The 21,381-nt window shown below is 43.2% G+C and overlaps 1 protein-coding gene across 2 annotated transcripts in view; it reads right to left on the reverse strand.

Annotated features, from left to right (window-relative positions):
* The window catches only part of chd7 (chromodomain helicase DNA binding protein 7), a 71,602-nt gene extending 52,231 nt beyond the window's left edge, over positions 1 to 19,371 (reverse strand). For both annotated transcript variants that reach the window (XM_026150874.2, XM_026150872.2), the window contains exons 1-2: positions 19,040 to 19,371; positions 145 to 1,725 (exon numbers count right to left, since the gene is read on the reverse strand). In XM_026150874.2, the coding sequence (XP_026006659.2) occupies positions 145 to 1,606 (1,462 nt within the window). In that variant the 5' untranslated portion in view covers positions 1,607 to 1,725; positions 19,040 to 19,371. The remainder of the gene's footprint in view (positions 1 to 144; positions 1,726 to 19,039) is intronic.
* Positions 19,372 to 21,381: the final 2,010 nt, after the last annotated feature.

The following is a 21,381-nucleotide window of genomic DNA, read 5'->3' on the forward strand; positions in this document are numbered from 1 at the left end:
TTTAAGCTTTACTCAGTATTTAGCCAATACAACCATGATGGAGATGGCTTTAGTTTCTAGTTCTGTCCTTTTGTAAATTGAAGAAACTGATCTTGATCGCCAATAAAGGATCAAAGTGAAGCCCGTGAACAGAACACTGCTTACCCTGCTGCTGCTGGAGCTGAGGCCTGTTTGGTCCCATTTGTGCACCACGCTGTGGCCCCATACCAGGATACATCTGCCCCGCACTGGGGGCCATGCTATGGGGTTGCTGGTGTTGAGGGTGTGGGGCAGGCAGCGGGGTTTGTGGAGTCCTCTGTGGATGGGCCATAGCACTGGGTGGAGAATGCATTGCTGTGTATCCTGCAACCTCTGGGGGCCCAGCTAGCCCTGTGCTAGGAGGTCTGCCCTGTTGGGCGGGAGGAGGGGTCGGGGCTCCCAAAACCCGCATTGGGGACATGGATGAAGGAGAGGAGTAGGTTCCCTGAGCTGGGGGGGCAAGATGGGACTGGGCTTGGTTTTGGGGTTGGGACATATTTTGCGGGTGGTTTAGGGGGTGCATAGGCTGGCTCTGCTGCCCTGCCTGCTGCTGCATTGGGGCAGAATGAGTCTGATGGGCTTGGTGTGGTGGTCCAGGGGGGTATCGTTGTCCCTGCTGCCCTGCTGCCGGGCCTGTTCCCTGGTTAAACCTCTGGCCAAGCTGCCCTGATCCCATGGGCTGGCTGGCATTAGCACTGACATTAGTATTAGGAGCCTGGCCCATCCCAGGTCCTATGGCACCATACTGGGGCTGATAGCCAGAGTACTGAGTACCCCCAAACCCTCCCATGCCTTGTTGGTGGTGGGGGTGCGGCGGCTGTCTGGATGGGGAGTGTGGATATCGGGATGTGTGTCCCATATTGGGATAGCCTTGGGATTGTGCCTGAGGCTGAGGGTGTCTCATCTGGTTACCCCCGATTCCAACATGTCCCAAGTAGTGAGATGTGTCCTGAGCAGGAGGGGGTGCCATGCTCTGTGGAGGGTAGTGTTGATTCATGCGGGCTGCATTAGATGTGGGTGGACCTTGAATCCCACCATAATTGCCTTGAGACATTTGGTAGCTTCCCATCTGGTTGGGAGTAGCCCCTGGTTGTGCTGGAGCCTGTGGATAAGCTGGTCTGGTCTGCTGCTGCTGCTGGCCCCAAACTCCCCCACCTCCTCCTCCTCCTCCAGTATCACCCTGGTACCCATGGTGGGGGTTGCTAGCGTTAGCTGGGTTACTGTGGTAGTGGGAGGTCATGCCATTCATAGCCGTGTTCACATTTGGGGGACCCTGGCTGGGGCCATTCTGAGCCATCATTCGTCCTCCAGGGGTGCCGGCTTGATCATAGCCTGTATACGGGCCATGGTCGTACATTTGCCCCAATTTAGGCTGTGCTGGGGTAGGCCCACTCCCATGCATCATCCCCTGGTGGTATCCCCTGCTTCCCTGGTGTTCATGGTTCAGAGCGGAATTTGTCTGCTGGGCAAGAGGAGCAGACTGGCCTGGGACCGACTGCTGAGGAAAGCAGTCTCCTAAACCATCCAACCCATCTGAGAACAGCCCTGGGTCGTCCCCGAATAAGCTCAACATCCCAGGGTCCGCCATGACTGGATGGAGGCCCCACAGATGGCGGGGACTGGATGGAGGGAGATTTGTTGTGCGGTGAGAAGCTAATCAGATAGCTGCTAATTTGAAGCTTTCCACCATGGTCCTCATGAAGGTTTCTGGTGAGACAGGAAGAGAAAAAGAAACAGTGGAATTAATGCAGGTATTCAGAGAAGGGCAAAGAGCTCCTGGATGCTTCACTATGAAAATAAATTACTTTAACAGTCCCCCGATGAACTGTCACATGCTGCCTTTGTTAATTGATACAGAACTAGTCTTCAATAGTTCTGTATTAATAAAGTGTTTACATAGTAAATCCACAGCCACCTAACTTAATCTACTCATGTAGTGTGATACTATTAACAGGTATAGGACTCCATATGCCAGTAACAATATAATATACCAGTTTCTCATATTAACTTTATATTCAGCAAGTTGTTTTATCATTTTTTGATGAATATGAGTGAATGACTTCATCCACAATTACTCAGTCCTCCTCACTCTTATTTCCAATGATTAGTCACTGCTAAAAAGCTGTGAGAGTCCCCAGCATCCTTCAGCAGCTCACCTAGAGAGCATCTTATCTGGTTTGCTCCAACTAGACTATATTAGGCTGCAGCTGGTCAACGAACCCTTGTTCTGCTCTGCTCCAGGGCAGCTCTAAGCAGAACCTACAACAGGTGGAGAGCTGGTTCATTTTCAGCTACACCAAGCTCACAGAGGGTGGAGAGCAGAGCAAGGAGTACAGCCATCAGCTGCAGTCCAACACACGGACGTGGAGACTCACTGGAAAAGCAACTGATTTAGAGGCTAGTTACACTAATAATAATAATAATAATAATAATAATAATAATAATGGATTGGATTTATGTATTAAAAAAAAAAAGGATTTATATAGCGCTTTTTCAAGGCACCCAAAGCGCTTTACAATGCCACTATTCATTCACTCTCGCATTCACACACTGGTGGAGGCAAGCTACGGTTGTAGCCACAGCTGCCCTGGGGCAGACTGACAGAAGCGAGGCTGCCATATCGCCTACACCAGTAGGCGGTAGGGTGAAGTGTCTTGCCCAAGGACACAACCCAACCCCAACCCCCTGAGACTACAGTAACTTTTGCTGATGGACACGCAACAACATAATCATATCATAAACCGGAGTACTGATGGTGCTGATCACCTGTACAAAGAGACAACACAGTTTAGTTTAAGCTAGCATCTAAGATGTATTGATCAGCAACGGGTAATCAGATGAGCATGAAAACCATTTTTTCTCCTCCGTGGTTGGTATCGTATAAAGTTAGACATTTCTTGTAGGGACATTTTCTACAAAGGTAGCTTTTTGAATTCAGGAGTAAAAGCCAAGAACACAATTTATTTTGATTCTTTTTCCATTCTTAGAAAATGCTTTTCTTCTGCATGCAGAACTGAACTGCCATCTTTATTAACTATGGTATGATGGCCTCACTCGTAAAGATTTGTTTATCCGGTGAGGTAAAACACGAAGATGTTAAAAATTATTTTTTTTAAAAGGCAACCACTGAATCAAACTTTTCTATATCACCCCACCCCCAAGAGACCATCCCCCACCTCCATTTTTACTAAACAAAGAACTTCTTTCTTTTCCAACACACACTTGGAGTCATTGAGAGAGAGTGTGTGTGTGTGTGTGTGTGTGTGTGTGTGTGTGTGTGTGTGTGTGTGTGTGTGTGTGTGTGTGTGTTAGAACAAAGGACCCAGCAGATGCAGCTCTGTTTGAACAGCAGCAGCTGCCATCCAGCCAGCCAGAAAACAGCAAGCCAACAGGCCACAGAGCCTGCCCATACACCAGTCAGTCAGTGGTTAGCTTTTCAGTCAGCAACTCATTCAGCTGGCTAACTAACCAGTCAGTCCTGGCAGATGTTTGAAGGTACGGGAATTAGCCACCTGCTACCTGTGGGCTTCCCTTTCCCTCTGTATAAAAAACTAGATTAAAATGCGTATGGGAAACTTATTGCTAAGAACTCAGCATTATTTGTGTGATAAAATTAGGAATCTGAGAAGCTTAGAGGCCAATGTAACAAGCGAGTGAGTGTGAGTGAGAGGATGGAGGTAGGTGGATCTGAGCATGCTTGAAGTGTGTGTGTGTGTGTAGTGGAGATAGAGAGGACTGGGGGAGGTTTGCTTGTTGCTTCTATGCGCTGCAAAAACCAACAGCCAGCCGCTACAGAGTTCCCCACCCCCCCAAACTCCTTCGCCCCATTTCTATCCTCCTCCACTCCTCCCTCCCACATATTGGTTCATTATAGAGCTCGGCAGGTATCGGGGATAAAACGTGTCATTATTTCCACTCACGTAAAGTAGCACACAAGCATTAGCAAGTTTTCCTTCTTAATAAATATTTGGCACTGTAAAACTCCTCGTGCCCACACAAATAATCAAAGTAGGCAACTGACATTCCAAATCGTCAGATTTAGTGAAGCACCTCTCACTGCGGGCTAACTAGGTCTGAGCATACAGCCTGCTGAGGTCTATCACAGCATGGGGTGCATCCTGGACTGGCTCACGTGCCTATCACAGAGCTGGGCCTACATTTGGTGCAGTCTGCATGGCAGAGAAGCAGCACTTCTGCTACTGTTTTGTCAAAAATATGACCACACTTCACATAAAGCCTGCTGCTTCCTGTCACCAGGCAGATGTTTTCTCTTCAGCTTTACTCGAGAGGATAAAACTGTTAGAACTGATTGGTCCAACATCCTTTCACTGCTCCCACCATCTGCTATTGCCAGAAACTCTGAATGCTGTAAAAACTACCACGTTCTACTCAGTTAAAACACAGAAGTCAAAGTGATACTTTTAAACTAATCCAAGACTTTTTTTGTTTGAAAAGTTTCAAGAATCTAAAAGTTAACGTTTGAGACTAACAAGCACAAGTTATTTGTAACCAGATGTGATTCCTCAAAGTCTCTTTGCATACTCTTTAATGTCTGCTTTTTGGGTGACAATACCCTTATAAACTAAAGCCATTCACTAAGTAACATGACATTAGCATGACACAGCGCTACAGTGAAAAAGCTCTCCTCTAAGCCTTGAGCCTTTCTGTTGCAAAACTCCAAGATGCCAGCTGGGAGCATCCACTCTTGTTGTGTAAATAGCATTAAGAGTCCTTTCCTCCATACCTATGAGCCGTAAACAAGCTGCCTGTACGAACAAAGAGCTTATTACGGCAAAATGCAAAGGCATCCAAGACTTAAACTAGTGGTAGTTTCGTCAACAAGAGTTTAACTTTATATTGAGAACATTTTCACTGCTTTACCTGGAGCCATTTCTGACAAAGTGCCAGTCGCCAGTGACAAAAATACTATATCTGTCCTGTAAAGCAGGAAATCTGTTAGTCTTGGTCAGTTGGTTTTTAGTATTAAGTGACTGAATTGCAGGGAGGAGAGCTGCTAACACCTGAATGGCTTTACAGACAGTAACATGTTTGTTTACAATCCGAGTCTCCTCCTCTTCTGAAATTATAGCTATATATTTCTATAACTATATATAAAATAAGCACATTTAAGCTCGTCTCAAGCACAGTTGACTTTTCATGCAGGGTTGATGTAATGTGTTTTTTCCCCGTGTTCCTGAAAACTAGTTTAATCATCAATTAAAAATCACTAATTGGTAATTTAGACTTCTGAACATGTGAATTTAATTTACAAGGATAACAATTCATCTGAATTAATTATTTCACTCTTCTGCCAGTAACGCAACTTATTCTGCCACACCTGGATGGAGTCTCCAAATATCTGCACGTTGTCCTAATGGCAAAACTGTACAGTTGTGACTTACACAGCAGAGTGTTAGTCAGAGGGAACAGGAATGAAAATAAATTTGACATGCATGTGTTGAGACAGGGCCTCTGGATTACAAATAAGAACTTGGAAACTTGATTCTAAATACACATCAGTTATCAGTATCATATACTGGACAGGACCAATGATAAATGGGGAATTCACTGACCTTGGTCTATAAAGGAGATCTGATACTGTTTGTGTCAAGCTGACAGCACTTTTCTTGTAGAATTTGCTAACTTTGCACAAAACTCAGACACGCCCTTTGCCCCTTTTTAAGATCCCTGGTTGAGATGTGTTTCCATAAAGAAGTAGAAACACCTATAAAAGCTTTTCACTCGGTCAGCTATATTTTTGCTAGCTCCAGTAGGGCATTACTATAAACAGTAAACATGGACATGCCTGCTGGTGCACACTGAAGTTCAGCAGGTTCAAACTTCAAACTCAATAACCAGAGAGTGAACGTACATTTGTGTGTCCAATTTTGTTCTTGAACCGTTAGCTATGCATGATACACAGGTCAAAATGATCCTTATTCATTTCATATTTGGGAAGCAACCTCTACAGCTTCGTACACTTCAAGTCAACATTTGATTGGCTGCCCCTCTTAAACCGCAAGTTTAAGAGGGGCAGGGCTGTGTGCCTGAGAAGACCAAAGTAGGATATCTCCTCTGAGTAGAGCAGTGTGAATCATAAGCATCTGACTCACTAGGATTAATTGTACATAGATTAAACTCCTTTGAAAAATTGTCCGTGTTTAAAATGAGTCTCCACCAATGTAACACTATGACAGAAAATAAGGAAAAGATATTATGCCATGTCTAGTTGCTTTTGTATAAGTCATTCAAACATTGCATGGCAGCTAAGGCCAATGTGCTGCGTGTTCTTAAAGCAGCACATCAAGTGTTGCATTAGAAGAAGAAAAAAAAAAATTGTGTTCAGCTACTAGATTACCAAGAATACAGCAGCTCGGAAACGCAGTGCATTTCAGTCACTACAGGAAGGAAAGCTTTCTACTTGTGTCTGTGTCTCAGGTGAGAGTAATTGAGTGTAATGTCACATCCTTTGCAGCAAACTAGTGTGAGGGTAACTGATTTCCTGTCACACACACTCTACATATGAGTGAATCCCACATTACTAAATAAATGTAGCTATATAAGCACTTACTTGAGCCATCTATGTGTGTGTGAGAGAACAGCGCAGTTGCACGTGTGTGTGTGTGTCTCGAGGCTCCTTTGCTCCACTCATCCTCCTCATTTCTTGTCTGGCATTTAGAACTTAGCCTCCCACAAGATAACACTCGTCTGCAACGAGTGGATGGAGCAGGATACACTTCGTCTTGCTCTTTATTTCATCCTCCATCTCTCTAGCGTATCTGTTCATCCCTCTGTGAAACCTGCTTCAGTCATGGAAAAGACAAACTCCTTGTTCTCTTGATTTAAACTTTCTGTACCACTTTCTTTGCAGTTTTAGCCCAAACTTGAGTTCTTGCAGAGATCACACAGTGACATACATATATGAAAACACGTGCACAGTTTGGCCCAGCTGTCATTGCACAGGGAATTAGGTGAGCGACCAGTGTGCCACTTTAAATGCCAAATCTCATCAAAGGATGAGGCTTTTAGGCCCCTATGCTCCTCCTGCCGTACCACACTTATGCTGAGGAGCCAAGTAGAAATTCAGATATATCCATACTGAACACCACAGATGTATCCGTTTAAAAAAACAACAACAACAAAAACCCCATAAAAACAAACAAGCAAGCTGTCATCTGAGCCAACTGAATACATACCAGTCAATGTTTAGCATGAAGCAGCAAACACTTTGTCCCTTCCCAGCTATGCAAATCAGTATCTTGGCATGTGATGAGCCTTCATGCTTGACCCTCAACAGCAAGTATCCTTAGCAGCTCACATACAACAACATAGACCTCTCATTTTTATGATGCAGGGCAAGCTGTTGATAAGTAGTCTGTGTGCTATCGGCAGTATGGTAGGCACTTCAACCTCCTATCCAACAAATTTACTCAGCCATCCAGTGACATAAAAAAAGAAAGGTACTAACACAGCCGAAAGCTCATGCTCACTTAATGTGGCTTCACACCACCACACTGATGGTTATCAGCATTTTCAGAGGTGACAGTCAATGTAGGTTTTAACAACAGGGGTCAGTTTGAAGGCGGATGACTCAGATAAACAAAACTTCAGTATTAGAGAAAAACATTAGTCAAAAACATTGATGGTGATGAACAAGGTAAACATCCTTTTTAGTTGCTGTCATGTTATTAAATGTCAGTAACAGATTTCATGGGAAAAAAAGACGACAAGAAAGTGATCCACTTTCATGTCACAAGACACTGCAAAAATCCAGAATATCAATCAATTATATTACAAGAGTAATATAATTACAAAACATACTGAGCAGAAAGTGGCAAGTGAAACTAGTGGAGAAATCTATTTTGAGCAGCTTAAATATGTTATTTTAGCTCCAGTCTGTCACTAATTGCTCATATATAGAGTTGGAGGATGTGCTGGCGTAACAGCATCAAAACTGGATAAACTCGACCGCGTTTGGATAAATGTCAAATCTACAAAATGACATAAAATGCTGAAGGAGACGTAAAAGAGCACAACAAAATGCGCTATCAGCCGATATGTGCCTGGCTGATTACCACTATCACAAGATTAACTGATGTTTATCTGCAAATATATTTATAATTTTATATATATTGGCTAATGTTTGATTAATTTCACCATACTGACAATTACAAAATCAACAAATCTAACAGTCGTCATTAAAACAATTCATTGTCAAATATGAGAACTTGTGTGAAAAATGATCTACAGCACACAAATGCTGGGTTTTATTAGTAATTTCTGTGCAGTGTAAAGAAAGCACTGGAGGCAGCTAAGACAGGGTCAGGATGGGAGAGAAAGGGCCTTTCCTTTGCATTTCTTTGTGTTGCAACTCCAAGCAAACCGTGTCCCAAAATAAAACCTAAGATACTGTATCAAGACACTGACCTTGAAGCAGCAGACACTCCAGTTTACACACAGCTAGAAGCAATATGACAAGGGTTTGGTTCGGGCACTGTCAGAGGAGTGCACGGGCCTGTGAGGCAAATAACGTAATTACCAGCTCCACCTCACCTGAAAACACAACTGAAAGGCTCGTGTACGTATAGTTTTAACCAACTATACATGCATGAGTTTCAGCCAACTTGAAAAATACACATGCAATCACCAGCCAGGCTCAGGAATTCACACTGACTGTGCAGCTCTGTCAAACCACAATTATTGAGGCCACCCATTCAGCCAAGCCGAAACCGCAGAATATCACTGCCAAGTTAGTGCAACTGAATGGCCTTCTCTGGCTGCCGGAGGCATTACACAGCCTTTCACTGTAATGCATTAGAGATGGGCTTTCATTTAACAACAACCCCAAACAGGAACTCTAAGAAAAGACTGGCAGCCAGGCCCAATCAGAAATGCCCACTTTATTTTTTACAATTTCTGTATATTGAGCATTTTACACATATCATATATCTGTTGTCCATTTAACAAAACACAGCGTGACAAGTCTCCAAGTTTTCAGTGCAGACAATCACCCACGTCAGGTGATCTAACTGATATGTTCTTCTCGTCGGTGTGAAGGCATGTTTGGGAGTGACGTCACCTGGTGTAAACTGGGCTGGAATGAAAACCCGCAGGCAGCAGGCACACCTCACCTTTTTCCTGCTCTGTAAACATTTCTGAACACCTATTGAAGTTGTCATTTTAAACACTCCAGAGAAATCTCGAGATGTTGACGATTTGCATGGGGCTGTCACCTTCTCGATCCACAGGCCTCATTTTAGTGGTTTCCTCTACTCTTTTTCCTCTCCACTATTATAGACACTTGCTGGTTTTTATTTGTTAACATCTATTACACTTGACCAAAATGACTGCAAATCACTTGGTGCATGCAGCGTCAGCCTGCGGTGAAGGAGGGGTGTGAGGGAGGGAGATTAGCCAACAGTGGCTCAATACAGTTCTGTCTGTGCCGTCGACAGTTTGGCAGCTAAACTGTCTGTAGCCTCCAGGCTTTACTACAGGAAATCTCTGCCATGTCAACAACACCATGTTTCCTCTGAGGCACAGACAGGTACAGACAAATAAAACCAAGCCAAAGAGTAAACTACACCAGTGCCTTAGCAAGCGCAACTTCACTAAACACCTCCGGGGTGGGGGGGATTTTTTTTTTTTTTTTTTAAAAAGCAAATGATCTCCCTCTTCATCTGCAGGACACGTGTGCACCCACCCACCTCCCATTACCACCAGGATCTAAGCCACTATAATTTATACCTTTGTTCCCAAATGGAGGACAGCGTGCAAGAGCTGGCTAGCTGTGTGTGTAATTACGCTCAAGTGAGGGGATGCATGGCCGTGTGTTTGGGGCTGGGATTTGAGGGCCGGAAGGAAGGAAGAAAGAAGAGGAGGTGGGGGTTGACGGGGTGGCGATGAGGGGGGCCAAGAGAGCAAGGCGAAAAGAGAAAGAAGCAGTGAAGCTAAAGAAAATCTGGTTATTTTACGCACGGCTGCTTTGTTAATGGACACTGTGTGTGTTGGTTTGCGTTTGTGTGTGTGAGAGAGACTGGAGAAGGGGGTGGGTGGTGGCGGTGGGTCAGCAGGAAAGGGCTGTGTTTATCCAATCTGTTCCCTGCCTTTACCATGTGGTAGGAAAAACCACTGGCCGGCTCTCAGTCTGATCCCAGAAGACAGAGGCTGAGAGACAGACACAGGAGAGGGAGGGAGAGAAAGAAGTAGGCCACAGGGGGTAGCCAAGGAACCTGCTAAGAGAGAAAGAGTGCATGTCTCTGTGCTCACTGAGCTAAAGAACCTGTCATGTGGTTTGTGAAGCTATATGCTCCCTGAAAATCACTGGTTTAAGCAAGCCTATTTAAAAAGTGACACATATATGCCCAGAAATATTGGCCAAATAGTTTAAAGATTCTAGTGGGTTTAGTAGGTTTTCGGGCCTAAACAGGATTTTTGAGTTCTTTAAACCAAAGCTATAACTGAAGCTTCCAAATTTTTCGAGACACCAATCTGTTGCCAATACCAGGGTTTCTGCCAGCACATTACCAGGGTGGGGAACCATCACACTGATGGTCAGCTCAAAAGTTCCAACCATTGATTTAGGTAACATATCTTACACGGTTCTCCTGATTTGAGAATTAAATAATCAATAGCCAGGTTAACATTTATGAGAACTGTTTAATACTGTAATGTTGCTGAAACGAGAACTCTACCGACCTCTTTGAACTCCTTACAACGTGTTGTTATGAGTCATGAACATCAACCACTAGTAAGAGCTGAAGGGTGGAGACAAACACGGTACTGGCTTCGCAACAAATAAGTACCTAACCCTGCAACCCTTATATATCGCCCTGAAGCTCCTGTTAATCCCTTTTAAGGCATTAAAAAGACATTTTTGTAAGTTAAAAAACAGGACTGAAGAAGCAGGCAAATGCTATGACTCAGTGCCGGTTTACCTGTTCAGCTTATATCCATCCATTTGTGCTCACTGATTCGGCGAGTCTCAATCATTCATTGGTGTATGTAAATGAGGTTAAGTATGATTTGTTCTCCATCTGTTACATGCATTACTTTCTCTTCATGCTGGAGCTAGGAAATAAACTTGACAGTGTGTCGTCCCAGCTCCCTCCTCTCTGTTCCCGTGCACAGCGCTACACACAAGCTGTTCTGTCTGTGTCACTGCGGAATTAGCGATTAGCATTATCTCAGCTGATAGTGAGATAATACTCCATTACATGAGTACAAAACACTGTTTACAACAAGTATCAGTCATTGGTAATTATATGTTAACATTTCTTCTGAACAGAAACTGGCATTCCTAAATTCTGTAGATTCTAGTCATCAAAACTCAACAGCAGAGTGAAGCAAATCAAAACCAAATGTCAAATGTAGGATGTCAAAATAGACTAGACTGATTCTCAGTCTTCTTTTCTACACTTTGTGTCACTTACTACAAACAGGAAAACACAACCAAGAACAAAGGTTTAGACAAAGACTTGAATCTTTTTCAACAGACTGCTGAGAAATGCTTCCTAAGAACCTGAATGTTTCATTTGTGCTTAGCTGACGGGTTTCCTCCACTCATCTACTTAGAAGGTCACTGGATATATATGGTTGTAGAATGCATTTAGAATCTGTGGAAAGAGCTTATGCAAATCAAGAAAGACTTATGCTGGTTTAAATTGTGATAGGCCCTCACATGCAATAAGGTCATTGGAGTATCTTTTTTCCTATAAAGCAAATGTCTCAAATTTATAAATTAAGCCAGAGGGATGCATCTTTAAAAGATCTCTGCAGCTCCTAAAAGTACTCTACAGCCTGTCCTCTGCAGTACTAAAACTCTAGGGATGAATGAGTTTCCAAAACTTCTGCCATAGACTGGGACCAGATTAAGTGTCTTATCTGACCTTAATACATACAGTAGGCTGAACTAATATTTGACTTGTAGCATCTGACCCACATTGAGTTCAGATCAGGAGGCAGGTCACAATGCCCAGTCAGACGACATGTACCGACGCTTTCAGGATGAGCGCTGTAGTTAATGCTGGTATTTCCCCTACCACCCCTCAGAGTCTGTAGCTGTAGGCATTCAGAGCCGAAGGAGACAGGCGTCCCCTGTGTCTAAAACAAACCACTTCATTAATATGAATATTCCAGTGTTGTTTGAATCTTGATCAGAAAGTCAGAGCAGCAGGCATAAGCTGATATGAAGTTCGGAGATCAAACGGCTGCAGGTGAGGGGGAAATTGTAGCTTGGTAATGCAAATGACTTATCATAGTGTTACACTGCCACTATTACAGGCTTTGGGGAAAACCCTGCAAGTGTTCAAAAGCAGTAGTCTTTTCAAAAACTACAGGATTTGTCAGTAGCAGGGAGTCAGATCAGCTTGCTGAAAGAAAACCACCAGTGGTTTTGGGGCTGTTGAGAGATTTGTCATACCTGTTCAGACCAAAAAAAAAAAACCAAAAAAAAAACAAAAACGAAGCTTTGGAAATACTTCTGAGCAACAAGAACATCACAGGCAGTACTTTCCTGACTCTCGGTCTAGATTTTCATTTTTGTAGAAAACATGAATACACAGGCTTCCAAAGAAAGGCTTTCATGGTGAATTCCCCATGAAAGTCAAAATGCTTAGGTATCCCTTTATGCAAGAGCAAACAGGAAGGCTCACACACTGATGATAAACAGGCTCTCCAGAATGCAACCCCCACTGCTGCTCAGTCAGTCACTGCTATCGACATGTCCTTTTCAACCAATGGGACAGCCAGGTCTGAACCAAATCCCCTGAGCCTGGATAGCTACACTTCTTGCCCCACCTGCCCAGGTGCTAAGACTTCCAGAGTCTACTCCAACTCCTACTCCAACAGTAGATGGAACTAGTCAACAACAGTAATGTGTCAGGGTGGTTTATAATCTATATTTATAAAAGTTCAAGACCCTACATATAAAAGGTGAACTCCTACAATCTGATGATGTCCTACGATCAGCACTTTGCAACAGTGAAGAACTCCCTTCTAAGAAGAAGAAACCTCCAGGCTCACGGAGGATCAGTCATTTACATGTTCAGGAAATTCCAATATTATCTGCCAAAAACAAAGATCTATGTACCTCTTACGAAAGTGTCTTTACTGGTTGAAATCTCTTTCACGTGTAGTTAACATCATCCTGTTTTCATTCCATCTCCCTAACTGGATGCTGATTCCAAAAGCAAGCAGCACTTAATCTTTCATCAGCAACGTGAATCACCGAGGAGAAATGGTGATCGAAGATGAGCAAGAAGGATGCGTGGATGCCACAAGAGTGCCATTAAACCACAGCAAGCGCCGGGAAACTGATGAGATTTTTGCATGGCGCTGACGGAGCTTTTCAGCAATAGGATTCATCAGCAGCTGATGACACAAAACTCCCACATATTACCAGTGGAAAGGCCTTGGATTTAGCTTTGCTTATTTTCTTCCCATGTTAGCAAAGAGCTGAAGAGGGGAAACGGGATATTCCAAAAGTATATACAGCAGCAGAGGTCAACAACAGACTAAAAGGCCCATACTTGACAGGCCGTCTCCTCCAGCACATACAGAACACACGTACAGCCCACACACAAACACTTGAGAGCTGTATTAATGCCAGCCTCTCTCCTAGGCACAGCACTTGGTCCAGAAGGCCCTCGCTGCAGGAGGAGGATGGGGGAGGCAGGCGCAGAAGAGAAGGAGGGGGCAGAGGGAGAGACAGGTGAGAGGGAAGGATGAGAGAAAGCAGTAGACACAGTGATGACACTCAGTTTTGAATGTCACCACAGTGCTAAAGACCCCCGCTAACCTTTTGGCTGGAAATGAGAGCGCTGGACGGAGGGCGGGGGAGAAAACAGACAGCCAGGCAAAGATGGAGAGTGAGAAAGAGAGATGCAAAGGGTGAGAAAGAAGACTAGAAAAAAAAGGAGGTAGGCTTATGCAGAGGGGGGCAGAAAGGGAGTGGGTGGGTGGCTGAGGGGTGGAGGTGGAGCAATAGATAGCGAAGATGAAAGAGATGGAGGCAAACAACAGCACCACTTCTCATCCCCACTAACAGAAGTGCCATCTATGACACATGATGATAGGAGACAAAATGGCCCCCCTAACAAACAACAGTAATCTGATTCAGACACCCAACAGCAACCTTTCAGCACCAGATTGTCCAGTGCGCTGCATTACCTGCTGCTAGCTAACCTGCAGACAATCCACTCAGTTCAGTTTTGGCCGGGCAATCAGTGTCATCCATCTTATGTGCGCTTGTGTGTCCAGTGAGAGAGAGTGAGTGCTTTTCATCATTACTTTCAACTACATAACTACAGCGAAACCTCCGCTGACCTCAAATGGATTTCAAAAATGCCTGCAATGCATCAGCTCTTAACGCCACAGACGTTCCCATAAACAAGCAGCTGTTCTTTAATACATGAGAAAAAGTTATTTTTCTCGTAAGCTCCACTTCTACAAAGACGTTGTGAAGATAACCTATCTTCAGTTATAAATCATATCTACATCAGAAACATTGTATACATTTTTCTTTTGTTACAGTTCAACCAGAGGTTATCTGTACTACGCAGCGTGTCTATAGAGCTTAACTGGAGGCTGTTCACTGAAACTTACAGAAAGACTAGCTCCTCATGGAGCGTCTCCTGCGAGCATAGGTTAAAATCCAGAAGAAACATTTTAGAAGGTTTCAGGACCCATTGTTTACTAACTGCAAGTCAGCTCTCTTAAAATAATGTAACAATTTTCTTTTTGATTTCTCATTATTATTCCATTTAACACTACTGTCCAGAAAAACATCAGCTGGGGCATTACAACTTATCTCAGGACTAAAGGTGGCAAATGACAAATTTCTGCTTCCACTATCTACTGATTTTATTCTGAAAGTGCTGACCAACTGGAGTGACTTGCATATCTCCCACTAAAACATCTTTTATGATGCTGGTCTACTTGATACTATTCTCTGCACCATCTTCTGTTTGAAATCTGTGTTTTTGTATCTCACTATAATTTATTTATGAAGTATTCTGTTTTTAAAGTTCAGGTGCTGCTAACCAGCTAAGCCCACGCTATCTGATGTTTCCCTACCTTCAAGCTGGCCTGGTCCTTTCTGTCATTCGGCTGCCTCTCCAGTGAGTCCCTTAAAACATTTTCAGTTCACTAGGAGCCCTTTCTCACTAGTACCTAGTCAGCTATTGTGGTTTTCCATTTGGTAGTATTACCTGGTACCAGGTACTTTTTTAGTACCTGCTTTGCTGGGGTTCCAAGTGAGCTGAGTAGATCGGAAAATGTGACAAATGGCATCTTGGAACTTTCAGCTGCATAGACCACGTTAGGTGGTACTCTACTGAAGTGGAAAACAACCAAAAACCGAGTAGAGTCGAGGCAGTACTAGTGGAAAAGAGGCTTAGATAAACCAGTTACTGGTTACAATGGGAGTCTGTGAGTGTGGGACGAGTGAGTCTGCAGAGGCAGCTTCATAGATCACCTGGCCAACCTGCAGGCAGGTGAACACAAATCAAGACAGGGAGGAACGTTCACACTAAAATGCATTTACAGAGCTTTTAAAGAGCCTAACCACTGAAGAGCACCCCACGTGCCAAATCAAGATCACCCTCCAGACAAGTCACTCTGCTTCGCACTCAGATTTAATTGCAACACAGGCAAGAATCTAGCACTTCCTTTTTGTGGTCAATACTTTATTTGCACTGTTAACCCCACTGAGTGTGTAAGATAACTTCAACACTTCGACAGACCAAGAGAGTGGGTGCTAATGCATTAAGTCAGACACAAAAATCACTTCGGGGCAGTAGGTGCAATGCTGAAAGTGAAAATGCGCCTTTGATATTAAAGTTGCTTTTTAGCATTTTGAGAAATGAGGCTGAGAAATTATGAACTTGTTACATCCAGATTTCCCATCCTCTCAATAATCATGTGTACATTAAACTGAGAGAGGAAGGCCCAACATGTTAACAAATGTCACTTTAACCAGCATAATACAAAAATGTCAGTGTTCTCCCACATGCCAACAAGTTTACTTCTGATTTCTCCTCTCGTTTGTCTTTAGTTTCTCCTCATCTGTCATTTTTGCGTACACTTGTGTAAGTTTAGCCATATTAATCTGAACTATTCTTCACAGCATGAAAGTAGCAAGAGCTGGTGAAAAGGTCATCAGATGACTGCACACCAAAAGTGAAATGTCCAGATAACCAACACTGACCACACTAATGATTCATAGACCACAACAACAGGGAGTAGGCTTATTCAAAATCATGACAAACTGATGGGCACCTGCTCCAAAGAAAGTGTCAAAGTTAAAATAATGGATCAGGGTAAAGTTGCACAGACAGATGTTCATTAAAAATCACTGAATATAGATAATGGGGGAGGGCATACATGGCGACAATGAGCATCAGTGTACAGCTATAAGCACGGAAATTTGATTGCATCATTCTGAGCAGAGCTATCTTAAAATTGCATTTCACTGTATGTGTGGTGTATGCCCCAATCTTAGCCCCACTGTAAGGTGGCAGGGATTTCCCTAGATGTGGCCATGCTGGGACCACCACCAAAAATAGGAAACAGAAAAACTCCTCAATCTCACAGAATCCCCATCTTTTAGAGTTAAAAATGAGACAAGAGGGCAGATTCTGCTTTGTGTTTTTAGTGGAACAAAGAGTTTATGACAACGCGACAAACAGATTTACCGGCAACTTGCTTCATGAAGTTTCAAATGTTAATGGTTGTATTATTTGGCTCTTTGAGTGAATAATGCACACTCACCAGCCAAAATTAAGACAACTCGAGGGTAATCAGCATGACTTCCACATACTTCAAACTTAAGTCAGAACTATTTAAACGGGGGGAAAGGGCTACTCTAAAAAAATAGCAACCATTGTGTCTACTTTAGTAAATCAATCTAAATATGTGCAAAATTAAAAAATTCACCTCTGCACACGTTGTCAAAGGGAGGGGAATCTAACTTTATGTAAAAGTCTCAGGTTAGCCAAGACTAACTGTCTCTAGCAAACTAAGTCAGCCTTGCAGCTGGGAGGGGGGCTCAAATTTTACCACAAAAAAGGGCAGTGAGAGAGAGGGGAGAGAGACCAAATAGTGCTGAGCATCTGTTGTGTGTGTGTGTGTGTGTGGTCAGGGCCTCTTATCTCTCCCTCTGTGGCCCGCTAAACATGACTAGCTGCCATCTTGGCTCAAAGACACAAGGTGGTAGTGGTGGGGGTATAGCAGCTCCTGCCTCTATGGGAAACGGGAGGAAAAAACATAAAGACCCAGCACAAATCTACTGAAATGTGTCGCACTGACTAAAACCACAAAGTAAAAACGAATAGAAAACGAGCGCGTGTTTCTGAGGGGGGACCAAGCTCGGTTATTTTCCAGAGATTTAGTGCCAGAGTTGCGTGAGAGCGGCAGGGTGACCATTATGCAAGTTGGCCGATTACAGAACACATAATGGGGAAAGAGAACAGGATAGCGCAAGAAACACACGCAATTAAGTTAAGACTGTACAAAGAAAAAAATACGGTTTTAGTATATGGTAAAGATGTGTCAGTGGAACTACAAGGGCAGGTGTTTAGGACTGCCTTTCCCCCCTTCCACATCGAGTAACAAGTGGAGTCGTAAGTGTAACCAAACTTCGGTCGCCGGATACAATGTAACACAACAAACAAGTGCTCCTAACAAAAGCCGAAAGGCGGAAAGACCTAAGGAGGATCTGTAATGTAACTTTGCATTTTTACCTCGTCAAAAAGTGAAGTGAAAAAAGAAGCAAAGTTAATTCCCTTGCCCAAGAGCTATGCACTGATCGATAACCGTTTCGAGCAGGTTAGTAGCTAGCCCGGTGGGGCTAATAAGTGGTCTTTGCCCGTACACAATGAGGATGAGAGCTGGCTAGCAGGCTAGCTGAACTTCTGTGTCCTAGCGCTGGGCCAACCTCCAGCGGCTAGCAAAGCTAATTAGCCTATCAGCGGTATTTCGCACGTCGTTTCGGACCAGGGAACGATTCGCTCATCTCGTTTTTTTTGTTAAAGTAAAATACTTTCTCCGCCACTCCAAAGCTGTACACGAGTAGGACAATTTTTTCAGCACATTCCAAAGTGTTTTGATAACACAAGGCATGGTAAAAACAACAAGAAAAACACGGTTGTATGGAATGACCGCCTGGCCTCACAGCTTCCCCCCTCCTCTCCTCCACTGCTCTGTCCCTTTCGTCCAATAAAACTACCGACTACTACACATTCTTAACACTGTCCCCTTAACCACAAAACACTACAATTCTATTGAAATCAAACTATTATTTATACTTTCATTGTTAAATGGTGCAATTGAGCCAGTGTGCGGCGTTTTTGGAGATTTCTGCCAAGTATTCTCCGCTGGGAATCTCCCTCGGTGCTCCGCTCATTCAGTCGGCTAGTGACTCACCTCTACGCTCGAGCCACCTCGTGTCTCCTAGAAGCTTCAACACAATTAGCTAACAGGGCTAACACACACACTTTAAAAATGAACTAAGTTCAAGTTTTATATTACACAGGACGATAAGTTGTCTGAGGAACTGACTCAGAAACTACGAGGCTCTCAGTGTTGTGCTGGACATTTTTCTTTCCACTTTTCAACTAACTAATGGGACTGTTGTGCGTCTGTGTGAGTGAGCGATGCTGCGGGTGGCAAAGCTAAACTTGCTATTGTTAGCATGTCGGCATGGCAGCTACACGGACCTTCAATGACTTTCTACTGAAAGAAAAAAATAAAACAGATGCGAAATAAACCTGCAGTCTAAAACAGAACCTTCCCCGCGAGTTTGCCCTGAAAGAAATGCTCGTCGGTCTAAAAACCACAACTCACTGGGCGGATTAAAGAGTCCGATTGTGCTGAAAAAGTATGGAAAACTTGCTATTCAGAAAGAATATAAACGATTTTAATTCAGGACCCTGTGTTATTATGGAAGCATTGCACTTGTGCCAAAATCTGTTCGAATTTTTTCTTAAATGCACTCAGTGAAAAGGGACATTTGTTAGCTTACCCAACAAGCTCGGTCACTTCGGGCTCTTTATCAAATCAACTCCTCGTTAGTAGGGTTAGTATCTCCGCTTGCTTGAAAAAAATCCACGGTGGTCCTTTTCAGTTTGAAATATAAATAAACAGAGGGAAAAAAGTTCAAGTTTCGTGTTTTTCATGAATTATTTCTCCGGCGTATCTCGCATCCGCGACCTCGCCGACTACTGTGCGTTGCTCTTCTCTCCTTTGTGTTAATTTCACTCAAATCGAGTTTAATCCGATCGATCCCTCGGCTGGTCGCGCTCCCGAGTCCTCCCCTCCAGACACTCGCTCACCTTCCTCGGCCAGGGGGGGCGCGCTCCCGAGGACCTCTCATACAGATAAACAGGCAGCGTGCGCGGTCACTGACCCGGCCGTGCCCGTAAGTTCTCATTAGGGGATGGAAAAAAATAACTGGGGCGTCATTTAGAAAAGGAGCTTCTGAATAAAACCGTAGAAATTAGGCGTATTTTTAAATATATATTTTAAATGCATTTTTATTTAAAACAAACAAACAATGGAAAGCATAAACTCGGTTAGAAACCTAAGATAAGATTCTAAAAAAATTAGAAGGTTTTGGGGTATGTGCCCTAATGTTTATCATTGTGAACAACTTTAAATTCTTCTAATCATTTATATAATATTTAGGTGAAGGTGTAGGTTAGAAAAATACCTGAATGTATATGTGTATTGCTGTAATCTTTACAGACTTATTTATATTATTTTTACACATTCACAACTTCTTCATCTCCCTGTTCTGGGTGAGGGATCTAGGCAAGCAAATGCTCCTCATATTTTACACATCAGGGACTCACAAACTATTGATTAGGGACACAATCATCCATTGGATAAGAGTGATACAGATAACTGTAGACAGGCCACAATCTATTGCATGCTTTGTTAGATACTATTCAGTCACCAGATCAAACAGACTTAATGTCCACGATTGTGCATATGTGTGAATCAGGACTGACATCCAACAGTATGAAATCCTTTGAAATAGTCTTTGAGCTGCACATTATTGAACATATATCTCTATAATTGTAATGAAAAGCAAAACGTGTGTGTGTGTTTTCCTGCTGCATCTTGTTTGTCTGTCTTGAGTCAACTGCCGTACCAGAGTCTGGTGTTTAATTGGTGATAAAGCTAAAGATAGCGTCTCACAATTTCCCAAATCTGGGATAAACAAACTATAAGTTTTCTTATCTTATCTTTTCTTATGTTATTTTATTTTATCTTAGCTCTCACTGCACAATCAGACAGTCAGATTTCATGAATACACATAACCTGTTGTCCAGAGGCCATGATAGACTGAACATCTATTTGTGACTGAGCATCAGGGAGTTGTTGGTATGACACTGATTTGGAGAAAGCCTCACAAAACTGCACTTGTTGATGGGTCTCACCAAGAAGGCAGTGCAAGTTGTCTTTCTGTATTACTTCATCAAATCAGTGAAAAGGGAAAATCAGTATCTTATATGTTAGCCTTTTTGTCAGGAATTCCAAAGTGTTTCAGATATTGTGACAGTAAATAGGTTTAAAAACATCCATTTTAATGCCCGGCCCCAACACCACATGTCTTTAGGATCAGACTATTCTGTTGCCTGTATTCTGAATTGGGTATTATTTTCTTGATCATTGTTAAGTTGACATGTAGTGTGTGACAAGAGCCATCCTCAGATATGTTAGAACTACTGAAAATACTGTATTTGGTCTAGGAGTGGGTGCTGCCTGGGTACAGCACACAGTGGGCAGGACACATGACGTGCGCTCATTCAGCGTGAACTTACCAGAGAGTTACCTGTTCTGTTCTCACATGAGTGCAATCAGATATGCCAGATGCTAAATTTGTAACATGGAGCTGGCAGGTTAATGTTTAATGCCTGATGAGGCGATGTCTAGAAAGTTTAGTAATTGTAGTACATGTGGGGAAAACATTTGGGCTCCTCTTTCTACATGATAAACAAGGACTATTATATTCTTACATTTTATACAGCATCCAATCTCTTGAAACAATCATGCACATATTAGATAATAAAAACTTTGATTGCAGTAAAAGACTGCAAGTTGCAGCAGGGACATGCTAAGAGTTCAATTCAATTCAGTTTTATTCATATAGTGCCGAATCACAACAGCAGTCGCCTCGAGGTGCTTTATATTGTAAGGTAAACATCCTTCAATAATACAAAGAAAACAGAGAAAACCCAACCATCAGATGACCTCTATGAGCAAGCGCTTTGGCCACAGTGGGAAGGAAAAACTCCCTTTTAACAGGAAGACACCTCCAGCAGAACCAGGCGTAGAGTTAGGGGAGGAAGACAGGACAAA

This window comes from Astatotilapia calliptera, chromosome 18 (genome assembly GCF_964374335.1).
Source record: "Astatotilapia calliptera chromosome 18, fAstCal68.1, whole genome shotgun sequence".
NCBI classification, from domain to species: domain Eukaryota; kingdom Metazoa; phylum Chordata; class Actinopteri; order Cichliformes; family Cichlidae; genus Astatotilapia; species Astatotilapia calliptera.